The sequence below is a fragment of the Stegostoma tigrinum genome, chromosome 20, assembly GCF_030684315.1.
Source record: "Stegostoma tigrinum isolate sSteTig4 chromosome 20, sSteTig4.hap1, whole genome shotgun sequence".
Lineage (NCBI taxonomy): Eukaryota > Metazoa > Chordata > Chondrichthyes > Orectolobiformes > Stegostomatidae > Stegostoma > Stegostoma tigrinum.
In genome coordinates this window covers 21,966,926-21,980,559 of record NC_081373.1, presented here as the reverse complement: position 1 = coordinate 21,980,559, position 13,634 = coordinate 21,966,926, and the positions used below count along the sequence as shown (strand labels likewise).

General features: G+C 39.4%; 1 protein-coding gene across 8 annotated transcripts in view; it reads left to right on the top strand.

Annotated features, from left to right (window-relative positions):
- Positions 1–13,634, top strand: part of atrnl1b (attractin-like 1b) — a 959,007-nt gene that overhangs the window by 194,473 nt on the left and 750,900 nt on the right. For all 8 annotated transcript variants that reach the window (XR_009446966.1, XR_009446967.1, XR_009446968.1 and 5 more), the window contains exons 13-15: positions 2,835–2,953; positions 9,843–9,975; positions 11,200–11,381. Coding sequence is in view for 5 of the 8 variants with exons in the window: in XM_059653033.1 (XP_059509016.1) it covers positions 2,835–2,953; positions 9,843–9,975; positions 11,200–11,381 (434 nt within the window). In the remaining 3 variants the exon portion in view is untranslated. The remainder of the gene's footprint in view (positions 1–2,834; positions 2,954–9,842; positions 9,976–11,199; positions 11,382–13,634) is intronic.

The following is a 13,634-nucleotide window of genomic DNA, read 5'->3' as shown; positions in this document are numbered from 1 at the left end:
TGAACCATTTTGCAGTTTCCAATGCAATTGTATCCAAAATTGTGCACAGTACTTTGTGTGGCCCCACTGTGCTCAAAGCAATGTACTGAAGTGCTCTCAATGAGGATGAAGCTTTACCTCCACAACGAATGTGCAGGGTTCACTCTTACCAATACTGTCAAGGGTAGATGTATTCACGACAAGTAAATTTGAGGGAACGACCCAACTAGCAGATATTTCCATCTGGACTTAACCAATTTTCTCACGGGTGGGGTTAGTGAACCACTTTTTGGTGAGGGGTGGGGGTGGGGTCTCCGTCCAGGGTAGATTTCCATACTAATTCTGTGTGGCATTTAATAAGGTGGTGTACCGATGCATTAGCTGAGAGAAGGTGATGGATGGTAATCAGCAGACTGTGTTTCCTAATTCATATGTGCACGAGGGCCATGAAATTTTTTGGGTCTGAAATCAATGTTTCCAGGCCATGGTCCTCCACATGTATCCTGTTTAACCACCTCTGGTGAGTCTACCCAACCACCAGGACAAGATATTCCATGGATGGTGGCAGAGGTGTCTGGAACTTGGTGAGACTCAAAAGCACATCTTTTAGCCAATGTCAGATTATTCCTTAACAATTCTATGGGTAAGCTGTTCCAAATGTGATGCAAGTCTCCAGTTGCTAATGAGAACTTTGCATGGTTGTTTGGGTGCCTTTGTACCATCTGTATCTGTTTCGATGCTGGATTGTTGTTTTGATTTTGGATTTCTTGCCTGTCTTCATAATTGTCTTGCTAGGCCATTTCAGAGGGCAGTTAACACTGAATCACATTGCTTTAGATTCACACTGTGTAAGGGTAACATCTGAATTATAAGTACAATATCACTACCACTATTTTAGCATACCTAAAATAAAAACCAAGTCCAAGAGAAACTCGGATAACAAGGTGTAGAGCTGGATGAACACAGCAGGCCAAGCAGCATCAGAGGAGCAAGAAGGCTGACGTTTCGGGCCTAGACCATTCGTCAGAAAAATGGTCTAGGTCCGAAACGTCAGCCTTCCTGCTCCTCTGATGCTGCTTGGCCTGCTGTGTTCAGCCAGCTCTACACCTTGTTATCTCAGGAACTGCAGATGCTGGAGAATCTATTATCTCCGAAACAAGAGAAACTCAGCAAATTTGGCACGATCTCTGACAGGAGTTATGAACATTAAGGTTTCAAGTCCAATATGACTTCTTCAGAACTGGATAGATGATGGGTGTATGCCACTGGCATCGCTGTGTATCCTACATCAAGATGCCCTGATCCCCAGCCTCTTGTCAACAGATCTGTACTGACTGGCATGACAAGTAGCCTGTCTGTGTCTACATAAATGAACATGTCAGTACAGCTGTATTGATGGCTTTTGGCTGTCGCTGAAGTGTTAAGGGACATGGTAGGCAAGGTAAGTCAAGACTTAGATTCTGCAACTGTGATGGTAATTGCTCACTAAGTGAGCATTAAAGACTGCAAGTGAGCAGTCCTGAGATGAGATGGATTGTTCTGAGAGCTGGGTGCTTGTTCCTAAGCACAAAGTCTTCCTACTGCAAGCTTTCAATGCTAGTTGCTGGTGTGCGTTACAGTGCAAGTGTTTACTTTCTGAGCACCTTTCAAGTGGATTGGAGAAGCACCATAATGATCATAAGTTTGCAAACACAAGATGCTAGTTGTACGTGGATGTGCGTTGAATGCAGCTGGTGCCTGTGGATCGTGCTGTGATTTGGTTTGTGCTGACCAACTTGGGAGTCTGTTTGTAGCCAGTGGTGAGCTCAGCGGCCAGATATCCTCTCTGATTTCCATGTCAAAATTTCTCAACATCTAGCTTCTTCAGCCTGTTTGGTAAGATGGGAAGCTGAATATTAATTAGCCGAGTGTGGCATTAACAAGTCATTTACCAAACAATGATCCATTTAATTGGCAACTTACTGCCTGGTGAGAAATTTGCTTCGCTGCTCACCAAGAGTGTAATGTTCCTAATGTCACGGTAGATCTGGATTTCTCATCCGATTCTGTCACAAAAGTTGCTATATCCCATTTTGTTCAGACTTCTAAGATTCTACCCCATGCACTCAAGTCCCACCATGACAACTGGGACATTTAAACTTAAATACTTCAATAAATCTGGAATAAAAAGATAGGACCGCTGATGATCCCCGTTCCACCACCAGTTTACCTATAAACCCATCTGGTTGTCTTATGTTGTGTAATAGAAGGAAATCTGCCCTTGCCTTGTCTGCTAACTCCAAATTCAGAGTAATGTGGTTGGCTGTTAACTAGTCTCTGAAATTGAAGAGCAAACCACTTGCTCGTCAACAAGTTGGTAAACACTGGTTTTGCCAACAATGCCCACAGGATGTGATTGAATAAGAAAAATGGGCCAATATAGCAGATGCCACAGTACAATGCAAAAGAGCAGATTTAGTAACATGAATGTATGCAAAGCATCCATTTGAGAAAGTTATTCTGTACTTTTGTTTTTCATTTTCCAGTTTACTTTACATTGAAACTACTCAGCTCTGCAATAATGTTAACTAAAGCCGTGTCATATAAAACCAGGATCACTGCTGTTAAAGTAAACATAGAAAATAAAGTTGAAATGCTGTGCGAAGTTATTGCAAACAATTGTGAAATTAGTAACTGTGATATTGACGACTGCAAATTTGTTGTTGTTAGCTAGTGTTCGTAAAGTTGTCTGCCAGCTAAAGAGAGAACCTGTCAGTGACACTGCAGTTAGAGCAAGAATGTCATCTGCTTGGATGAAACCTTTTTAAGTTCAGTTCCTTTTCAGAAATTAATTTTTTCACTCCTTTGTATTACAGCGGCCACAGATGACGGATGTTTCAAATATACAGACTGTGGCAGCTGCACAGCCAATATGAATGGGTGTCAGTGGTGTGAGGATAAGAAATGCATTTCTGTAACCAGCAACTGCTCTGTGGTAAGTTGAAGTAAAAGTTGGAATACCTATCGGATATCAATTTTCTGTGCAAACTGTCTTTTGATTCTGTGCTAGAGTCATTCAGCACAGAAACAGACCTCTCAATCCAACTTGTCCATGCCAACCAAGTTTTTCCGTTTAGCCTGTATCTCTGTTAACCTTTCCTATTCATTTACCTGTCCGAATGTCTTTTAAATGTTCTAACTGTACTTGCATCTGCCACTTTTCAGGCAGTTTATTCCTCATACAAACTACTCTGTGTAAGCAGTGTACACTACTTCACTCCGTACAGATACTAGCCTGTTTCCTATTTGTAATAATTTTTTAATGTAGTTTAGGTTAATTACTTCCTTTCGTTTCAAAACCAAGGCATTGTCTGCTACTCTATCAGAGACTTACCCTATTTTCCCACTTTCTACCTTGCTTAAAAATATGTCTCCTGGTTTTGAACTGCCCAAACCTAGAGAAAAGATCTATGCTATTCACCTTATCTGTGCTGCTCATGATTTTACAACGCCACCCATTAACCACCACCTCTACAGGAAACGAAGCCCCAGCCTATCCAGCCTCTTCATATAATTCAAACCCTCAAGTCTTGGCAACATCCTAGTAACACTTTCTTAATCCTCTCCAATTTAATAATATCCTTCCTATAGCAGGGCAACCAGAACTGTGTGTAGTACTCCAAAAGTGGCCTCACCAACATCCTGTACAACCTCAGCATGCTGTTCTAACTCCTATACTTGGTGGTCTGAGCAATGAACAGAAGCATGCTAAACACAGTCTTAACGCCCTCTATACATGCAGTGCAAATTTCGGGAAATTATGTACCTGAACCCCTCGATTGAATGTTTCAATTATATTTGAATTTTCAATTTTATTAAATAGCATAGTTTTCAATTGCTGCAAAATGCTCTTGGCTTTAGATGAGTGAAAACTGAGCAGTTTAATGCAGTTACGAAGTCATCCAAGTATCCTTGAGCTGAATGAGAGATAACTATCAACTGGTTATCTCCTCTGGCATGGATATTGCAATGCTTAGCAGTCTTTGGACATAGCATGCTTCAGAAGACAGTGTACACTACTTCACTCCATACAGATACTAGCCTGTTTCCTATTTGTAATAATTCTTTAATGTAGTTTAGGTTAATTGCTTCCTTTCATTTCAAAACCAAGGCATTGTCTGCTACTCTATCAGAGACTTACCCTATTTTCCCACTTTCTACCCTGTTTAAAATCTATTATTAAGTTGTAATGGAAAATCATTGTCCTGAAACAGTAATTCTGCTTCTAGCTACACAGATGCTGTCTGACCTGTTGAGTATTTCTAACTCTTTCGGTGTTATCATATGGGATTTGTCAGATAATTTGTTAATTCAACAGTATGCTTATGGCTGACAATAGGTATATGTATCTGTAACATTGATCTCTGCATTCAATGGCATAGTAAAAGTATTAACTAATACACAGTGAGTTATGCGAATCAGTCCATTTTAAAAGAAAAAGGCTTCAAATACAGTGAGTGCAGTTTTTGTTTATGGAGCAGTCATTTAAATTTTACTTCCCTATCTGGCAGAATAAGGCAGGAATGTATTTAATTGCATTAGTGGTTGATTTATGGTTATTTGAAAGACATTATTGTATTTTGTTTCAAAAGTTTAATGGTCACATTCTGATTATACTCCTAAGTGTGTTTTGACAATATTATTTTAGTTATTGGGGGAATTTGAAGTTGGTAGTGCAATACATTTGATTTCATGCTGGTGGTTGTTTTCAATTTTTGTTTATTGTAATCTAGTGAATATCTGTATATGCTTCTAAGAAAACCAGATAACACTGTTTAAGATGTGAGTTTGGAGAAGAAGTTCAACCAAACTTATTCAGAAAGGCAACACCAGTGGAACAAATGTGTGATAGACAGACCTATGCAATTCCACACTAACAGATCAAGTCTAAGCTCTGCAGTCCTGCCATTTGCAGTCATAAATAATGGTGGACAGTTAAACATCTATCTGGAGGAGAAGGCTCCACAACCGTTCCCATTCTGAATGATGGAGAGCCCTGCACATTAATGCAGAAGACATGGCTGAAGTGTTTGCAAGTGCCTTCAGCTAGTAGTACCAAATGAATAGTCTATTCTCAGACTCCTCCTGAAGTCCCTGACATCATAGGTACAAGTTTTTGGCCAGCTGTATTCATTTTATTTAATATTGGGAAATGTGTAAAGATTGTAAAGATGATGATCCTGACAACTTTGTTAATCATACATAATGCTGGTATCTGTCGGAAAATGTGGAAAGTTGCAGAAAATGATGGACAAATCTGAATTGGCAAATTTCGGCCAATTGCATTGTACTTATCATCTGTAGCATGTGTTATTGTTATGAGCAGTGCCAACGAACGGCAGTTGCTCCAAAATAACCTGTTCATTATTGCTAAGTTTGGATTCTGCTAGGGCTGCTCAGCTGCAAACTTGATTCAGGCTCGTTCCATGCACTGACTAAAGAGCTGAACCCGGGAGGTGAGGTAAGGGTGATTGCCTTGACATCAGTGAAACATTTGACCAATTATGGCATCAAGAGGCCTCAGTAAAATGGAAGACAGCAGGAAAGGAGGATCTCATGGAGGTGAAGAGCCAGTGAGCCTGGCTTCTTTGCCCTGAGGTCTCCAAGATGATCTTTCAGTCCATGGTTTGTTCCATCAAACAGGATGAGATGTGCTTGTGTTTCTTCCTGGAGAAGGTCACCAAGGAGAGCCCTGTGATCAACTGCCTGATGGAAGTGGATGGTTCAGAAATGTCAGCTGTCTGACTTCGTGAGGATCAGTAAACCCTTTCATGCCATTCTGTGTGATATGAAGCCCATAGACAGCATGACCTCTCCAGTTGTTCCTGAACTCTATCGTGGAAATCTTAGACGACAGCACATGGGAGAGGCTAAGCCAATTATCATCTCTGGATGAGCTGACAAAGGCTCTTGAATCTGTTGAAAAGTATAAAACTCTTGGAAGTGGCAGCTTACTGGCCAAGTTGGATCCAGCTCCATGGGATTTGATTAGTCTGAAAATGTGAAAAGTTGCTCAAGGTTGTTCTGTCCACAAAAATGGAAGAGAAATTTGAATTGGCAAATTTCAGCCAATTACATTGTACTTTGCTTCTTTCAGGTAGCATGTGCCACTCCATGAGGGAAGGTATCATCACCTTTATCTGTAAGCAGAAGGGGGAGAGGGACAAAAATCGAAATTGGCAATTAAATTCCCTGTTGAATCTGGACTACAGAATATTGTCTAAGGTTATTGCCAATCAGGTCAGCTATGCTGTGGCATCGGTGATTCACACCAATCACATGTGTGCTGTACCAGGCTCAAAGGTTGCCAAGAGCCTCGTGCTCCTCGGGCATACGATGGGATACGATTGCCTACGTGCAAGACAAGGGGTGGACACCTACCTTATGAGCTTGGATGAAGAGAAGGCTTTTGAAAGAAACTTGAACACCTACTTGAGGGATGAGGGAGTCCCGCCCATATGTGGATGAAATCGCTGTTTTCTACGCTTACCTTTTGTTCTGGGGACCCGGGTTCGAATCCCACCGCAGCAGGTAATGGAATTTGAGTTCAGTTTGAAAAAAAATCCTGGAATTAAGAATCTATTGAGGGCCATAAAAACATTGATTATCAGAAAAAGCTATCTGGCTCACTGATGCCCTTCAGGGAGGAAATCTGCCACCCTCACCTGGTCTGGGCTACATATGACTCTAGACCAACAGCAATGTTATTGACTCTTAACCGCCCTCTGAAATGGACCTGCAAGCCACTCAGTTGCATTTTACTATGAAGTCTCAAGAAAGAAATGAATTTGATGGACCATCTGGCATCGACCCAGGTACCAGAAACAGCCCTGTCAACCCTGCGAAGACCTCCTTACCAACATCTGAGGACAGGTACCAAAATTGGGAGAGCTGTCTTTCAGATTATTGAAGAACAGCTTGATGTAATCATACACTCAGAATCATACTTGACAGATTGTGTACCGGATACCATCACCAACCCTGGATATGTCCTGTCCCACTGGCAATTGAAATCCGGCAGAGGTGGAGGCCCAGTGGTGTACAGTCGGGAGGAAGTTGCCTTCAGAGCCCTTAACATTGACTGTGGACCTCATGAAGTCTCATGGCTTCAGGTTAAACCTGGGCAAGGAAACCTGTTGCTGATTGCTGTTTAGTGTCACCCCTCGGCTGACGAATTAATACTTCTTTATGTGGAACAAACTTCAAGGGAGCTGAGGTTGGCATAGGCACAATGTACACTCTAGACGGAGAACTTCAGTGTTCACCACGAAGTGTGGCTTAGCAGCAACTCTACTGATTGAGTTGCTCGGGTCCTAAAATACATAGCTGCTAGATTGGGTCTGTGGCAGGTGGCGTAGGAGCCACCAAGAGAGACAAACATATTTGACCTTATTCTTACTTGTCTGCAGGCGTCATATGCATCTGTCCATGACAATATTGGTAAGGGTGATTACTGCACCAGCAAATCCCAACTTTACATTAAGAAAAACCACCATCATGTGGTGTGGCACTATCACTGTGTGCTGATTGAGACAGACTTCAAACAGATGTCGCAACTCAAGACGGCATCGATGAGCCGCCCTGAGCCATCAGCAACAGCAGAATTGTATTCCCAACACAGTCTGCAACCTTGTAGCTTGGTATATCCCCCACTCAACCATTTTGATCAAGCCAGGAGGTCAACCCTGGTTCAGTGGCGTGTGCACAATGCCATGCGGCACTCGAAAATATGAGCTGTCAGCCTGGTGAGGCTCCAAAACAGAACTACTCACATAAGCAATAAGTGATAGCCGGAGCTAAGTGATCTTTCAACTAACCAATCAGATCTAAGCTCTACAGTCTTGCCACACCCAGCCGTGAATAGTAGTGGAAAATTAAACCACTCTCTGCAGCAGGAGGTTTCACAAATATCCATATCCACATCCTCAATGATGGAAGAGCCCACCATATAAGTGTAAATGATAAGGCTGAAGCATTCATAGCAACCTTCAGCTAGGTGTGCTAAGTGATAAACCATCTCAGCCTCTGCCAGTAGTCGTCAGCATTACAGATGCCAGTCTTCAGCTAATTCCATTCACTGTGTTTGATATTAAGAAATATTTGGAGATAATGTATACTGCAAAATCTATGGGCCCTGATAGCATACCAACAATAATACTGATGACCTTTGCTTCAAAACTTGCCACTTCCCTAGTCAAGCTGTTCCAGCACAGTTACAACACTGGCGTCAATCTGACAATATGAAAAATTGGCCAGGTTTGTGTTGTGTACAAACAGCAGAACTAGCTCAACCTGGCCAATTACTATCTCATCAGCTTACTGTCTATCATCAATGAAATGCTGGAAGGTTTCACCAGCTGTATATTCAAACAACATCTGCTCAGCAATAACCTGTTCAATGATACCCAGTTTGGGTTCCACCAGGGCCACTCGGCTCTTGACCTCATTACAGCCAAGGTTCAGACATGGACACGAGCTGAGTTCAAGAGGTGTGTTCAGAGTGATAGCCGTTGACATCAAGGCTGCATTCGGCCAAGTGTGGCATCAAGAAGCCCGTGCAAAACTGATATGAGTGGCGAACTCTACAGGTTGGTGTCATACTTGGCACAAAGGAAGGTGTTTGTTGGAGGTATTTTAAAGAGATGAATTTGCAGAGTTATGGAAAGACTTGGAATAGTGACTGTAGATAGAAATTGTTTAAGGTAAAATGGCTGACACATCTGGCCTGGGAAGCCTTCGGCGCTGTAAATTTGTGGCTAGCAGTGTACATTGTAACACTTAAGTTATAAAAAATGTTTTAAGAGAAAAGCTGGCGTAATAATATTGGATCATCTGTTCAAAATTAGTGAATGTGATATAGATAGTTTATAACCAGCTTTGTCTTTACTAAATCTTTACATCAGTTAAATTATAAACCTAGAATGTATGGCACAGAAATAGGACAGTTAGTCGACAGTTCTACTTGAATCTGTCCTCATTTTATTCTCAATTGAGTCTATCATTGTAAAAATCTTCTCTTCCTCATGCATACACATCAAACTTCCCCTCAAACACACCATTTGTCTTGAGTCCTGCAATTTTAAACATAGTTGTTCGAAACAAAATATCTAAAATTCGAAGATAAACTTCTTTTGTGAAGAAAATTCTAACTCTGTTAGTAACTTCAGTTTAGTAATTTTATTACTGATTCAGTGAAATTGCTGGCAACAGCCATAAGATTAAACTGAATTGTATTGAGTGCAAATGCATACTATTTAATATAATAGGTTTTTCAAATTACTTGGCTGTTTATTTCTAATTCTCCATTGTGTACAACCCCACTCTCCCTAGTTTCTTTTTTTCCAAAAAGAAATTTTGCTGAAAATCCTATGTAATTGGTATGGGATAGTATTCTTTAAGCCAGTGGCCAGCAGGTTCAAACTCCTGGTATAGTGTGCCAGCCATCATTGCTGTACCAACGTTTTTGCTCTTAACCAACTTGGAGTGACTGGAAACAAATAAATCTCCATATCTTGGCCTAACACCTTGCTGTCTTTCACTTATATCAATAATGCATTGATCGGATCCTTTTCTCTATGCTTTAACGGTATGATGTTTGAAATTAAGACCTTTGAAAAATCTAATCTAGTCCATCTGACATTTTAAAATCTTTCTCTCAAATTTGAACTAGTTGTGTACAAATAAATTATATTTCAATATATGCAATTATTTATCAGTAATCAATGTTAGATATTTCCTGAAAAGTTGCATGGAATGTTTAATGGAATACTTTTGCAAAATTCTGGTAAATATCCATTGGCAATTTTAACCATTTCTTTCCCTAGTCTGTAAGAAACAATACAAAATGTCGTGTACAGAATATGCACGTTTGTAGCAAATTTACAAGTTGCAAGACCTGTTCCATGAAGCTGAACTGTCAGTGGGATGAGCGGAACCAAGAATGTCAAGCTCTGCCAGGTAAAGATCTGAATAGCCCATAGCACATGATTTTTGCTGTAGGACCATTTTCTACTTGTGACATTCCAATAATATATGGCTGTGGCGTTGTCAGCTGCTAAATTATCATTTGTTGTATGAATGTGTGACCAAAATAGGAGTTAGGACTGAAGCAGTTCAGTGAATTTGATACCTCAGTGTGTTGAAAACAGTTCAAAGGATGGTTTACCCCACTTGGTGTGAAACAGAGGTAGTTCACATCAAATGATAGAATATTACTGCTCTTGAAATAAATATCCTCCAGCTTGCTATTTGAATAAAATGCAAAATGAATGTGTTATGCACACTGTTTCAGCTTATTTGCTAGTAGGAGTAGATGGATTTATTTTAAAGTCAGTAGCTACTCACACCAAAGACTTTAATATCTAGACCTGTTTAATATGTAGATTCTGATAATTGTTTCAAATTTTATCCTATAAAATAATCATTTCAAGCTCCTTAAAATTTTTGTAATAACTTATTTTTAATTTGTCCACTTCATAGTGTTATATGAAATATGATTACCAACCACAGTACAATTTAGTTAAAGATCTTATGAAAAAATTAAAAGAATGACTTTTTCTTCTGCCTGCTGATGTTTACCATGTCTCATTCTTGGGTCTGATTTGGTGGTTTTATTTGCTTTTCCTGCCTCAGAGTTCAGATCCTTCCGCACTTCAAATTGTGGATAATCACATGATAAAGTAATCTTCCCAGAAAAGTTGTGGGGAAGGCAGCATGTTAAAGATATACAAACTTAGATTAACTTTAGAAAATGCAAAATGTTTTGAGAAATAAAGTAATTCCTTGAGTTTAAATAGAAAAGCATTGCCATTAGAAAATGAAGTAACTTTTATGCGAAACAATTAAATGTGGAAGTGTTGAATAAAAGAGTTACATATTTAATTTATTTTAAACTCCACTTCTGTCAATATCTAATTAGTTTAGCAGATGTTTGAGGAGATTATGATTTTAATGACCTCTTGTGATGTGTTGGAGGGTAAATTATGTGGAAGACAACTTCTGAATTTTGTCTAAAATGATGATTTAAGAAGAAACTGGCAGGCTAGAAGGGGAGAAATGTCACAATGGAAAAGATTTATAGATGTCATAAAATTCATAGTTTCTTTGTTTTTTCACCCTAAAACACTGTATTTCAAGATCTTGAAAGAGGTCCAAAAACTGAGTTTGTTCCTACAATTTCAGCCCATCTTTGTGGAGAAGGTTGGAGTCATGTTGGAGATGTCTGCCTCCGGATCAACACAAGTCGAGAAAATTATGATAATGCAAAACTTTATTGCTACAATCTGAGTGGCAATCTTGCCTCTCTTACCACGTCGAAAGAAGTTGAATTTGTTCTAGATGAGCTACACAAATATACAGTTCAGGTATTTCAGATTAAGTAGTTTTGTTTAAATTCCAGCTTTGGCAATTTTGCATGTTTGGAGATTGTACAGTGTGAAACGTGAACAATAGTGAGTTATTAAACTGCTGTATCTTGGGGACACCAACATGGCAAAATGTGATTTAAAGACCTATCTACAGTTGATCATCTTGAGAGCGTAGAATCCAATTTGTTTAGATGTACTGGAGTATATAATTGGGAACTGTAACACATAATACTTTGGCTAATCATTTATAACACATCTGTTTCCAACCCAACTACCTGTGGACAGTGATATTTTATTTCACAGCATTAAGTTCTGACATAATATTGTGACAGTAAGACATTTTTGGCTGTTTTCACTTCAGAATGTCTAATATGATTCCTCTAAACTTAATTGGTTATTGACATTCTATCTTGATTATATGAACTACTTGATGCTGTAAATTAGTGCTTTAAAGGATGTTATTTAAAATTTAAAAATTAAAATTTAATTTCATAACTTGAAAATTGGAAACATCCTCATAAATATATATTATTTATGTATAGAGGCATAGAATTTTACTCATTAAATTTGCATTCCTTAATGCCTGGCTGGGGAAAAATGATATTCTCCAATTCAGTACTACATTGATGCAGAAGAAACATAATGACGAGAGCAAATTGATCTATATCTACTGCTGTAAATCTGGCATAGCTGGACTTCTTTTTATCACGTGAAATCATAGCTGAAAGTCAAGACTGCAAATTTGGCAGCTAACTTTATTATTTGGAGTTGTGAAGCTAAATTATCATTTGTTGTATGAATGTGTGACCAAAATAGGAGTTAGGACTGAAGCAGTTCAGTGTGTTGAAAACAGTTCAAAGGATAGTTTACCCCATTTGGTGTGAAATAGAGGTAGTTCACATCAAATGATAGAATACTTGCTCTTGAAATAAATAACCTCCAGCTTGCTATTTGAATAAAATGCAAAATGAATGTGTTATGCACACTGTTTCAGCTTATTTGCTAGTAGGAGTAGATGGATTTATTTTAAAGTCAGTAGCTACTCACACTAAAGACCTTAATATCTAGATCTATTTAATATGTAGATCTAATTCAAGTTTCTGTTTTCCCACAGTGGTGGACGTGGTTCCTGCGTGGTAGTGTATCTAGAGATCTCTTTAGGAATTTAGTCTTGCCTATCTGTGTTGCAATTCAAAATGAATGGCAGATAGGCAGTGATCTTGTATCTGCAACATCAGGTGTTCAATTGTTTGATTTTTCAAGACAATTCAGGAACTTAGTTATTGTTCATCTGCCGAATAGGTTTATGAAGAAGCATCATTGAACCTCATCACTAATGTGACTCATACTCTAAAATTGTATTTTTATTTGATATTATCCCATCTGTAATTTAGAGACAGTGACCAGTAGTTTAGCAAACTTGCAGGCTGCCTGCAGAAATTTGTCACTTTCCTCTGTCTGCTGCATGCTGATATGCATGTTGTAGTTCTCACCAATGAATCCACCGCAAATCCAATACGAACAGAAACTGGGATCTTTCATTGTACCAACACCGTTCTTCTTCTTCCTCATCATAGCATTCTACCCCATACCCATTGAGGCCCTCTGTGGAGTGTGGTCTTTCTACAGAATGAATGGGACACTGTATAACTTGTGTTGCTTCCAATCCCAAATCAAGACAACTGTGACTTCTGATATTGAGCTGCAGTATGCAGTTAATACTTGTGTACATAGTTAGAGGCTGAGCTCCAAGCATTCATCTATGCATCCAGAGAGGCATATGAAGGAAATGGACCTTAGGCAACATATCCTCTACCAGATGGTTCTTGCTGTGCAGCACCTCACATAAAATATCAAGATCCACAGTTAGCCTCTGATTAAAGTGGACTACCTTTCTATGGATTGTTGTTTTGCTGCAGTGGATGGCTTGAGTGTTCTGTTGAGCCTGAGAGAAATACTGTCACACTAGGTGCCACTGAGGCACGGTGGAGAAAGACCACTGTCTGAGGTCTTCTGGCTGAAATTAAACGAGGGTTTGTTCAGTTGGCAGATCCTCCGAGTGCCTTAAATGCATGTAAATATAGTCTTGTGTGTGTAAAAGACGTCTTTAGTTTATTTAGATAAAGCCATAGTCCAATGTTTGTTTCCTTAATATGCTACTGTACAAAACCATTTATGACTGTGTATTGTTGTAAGAAGTATCAAGGAGGAGTCTTGCATCCAGTGTTCCTTAGTATGAGTGACCTTTAT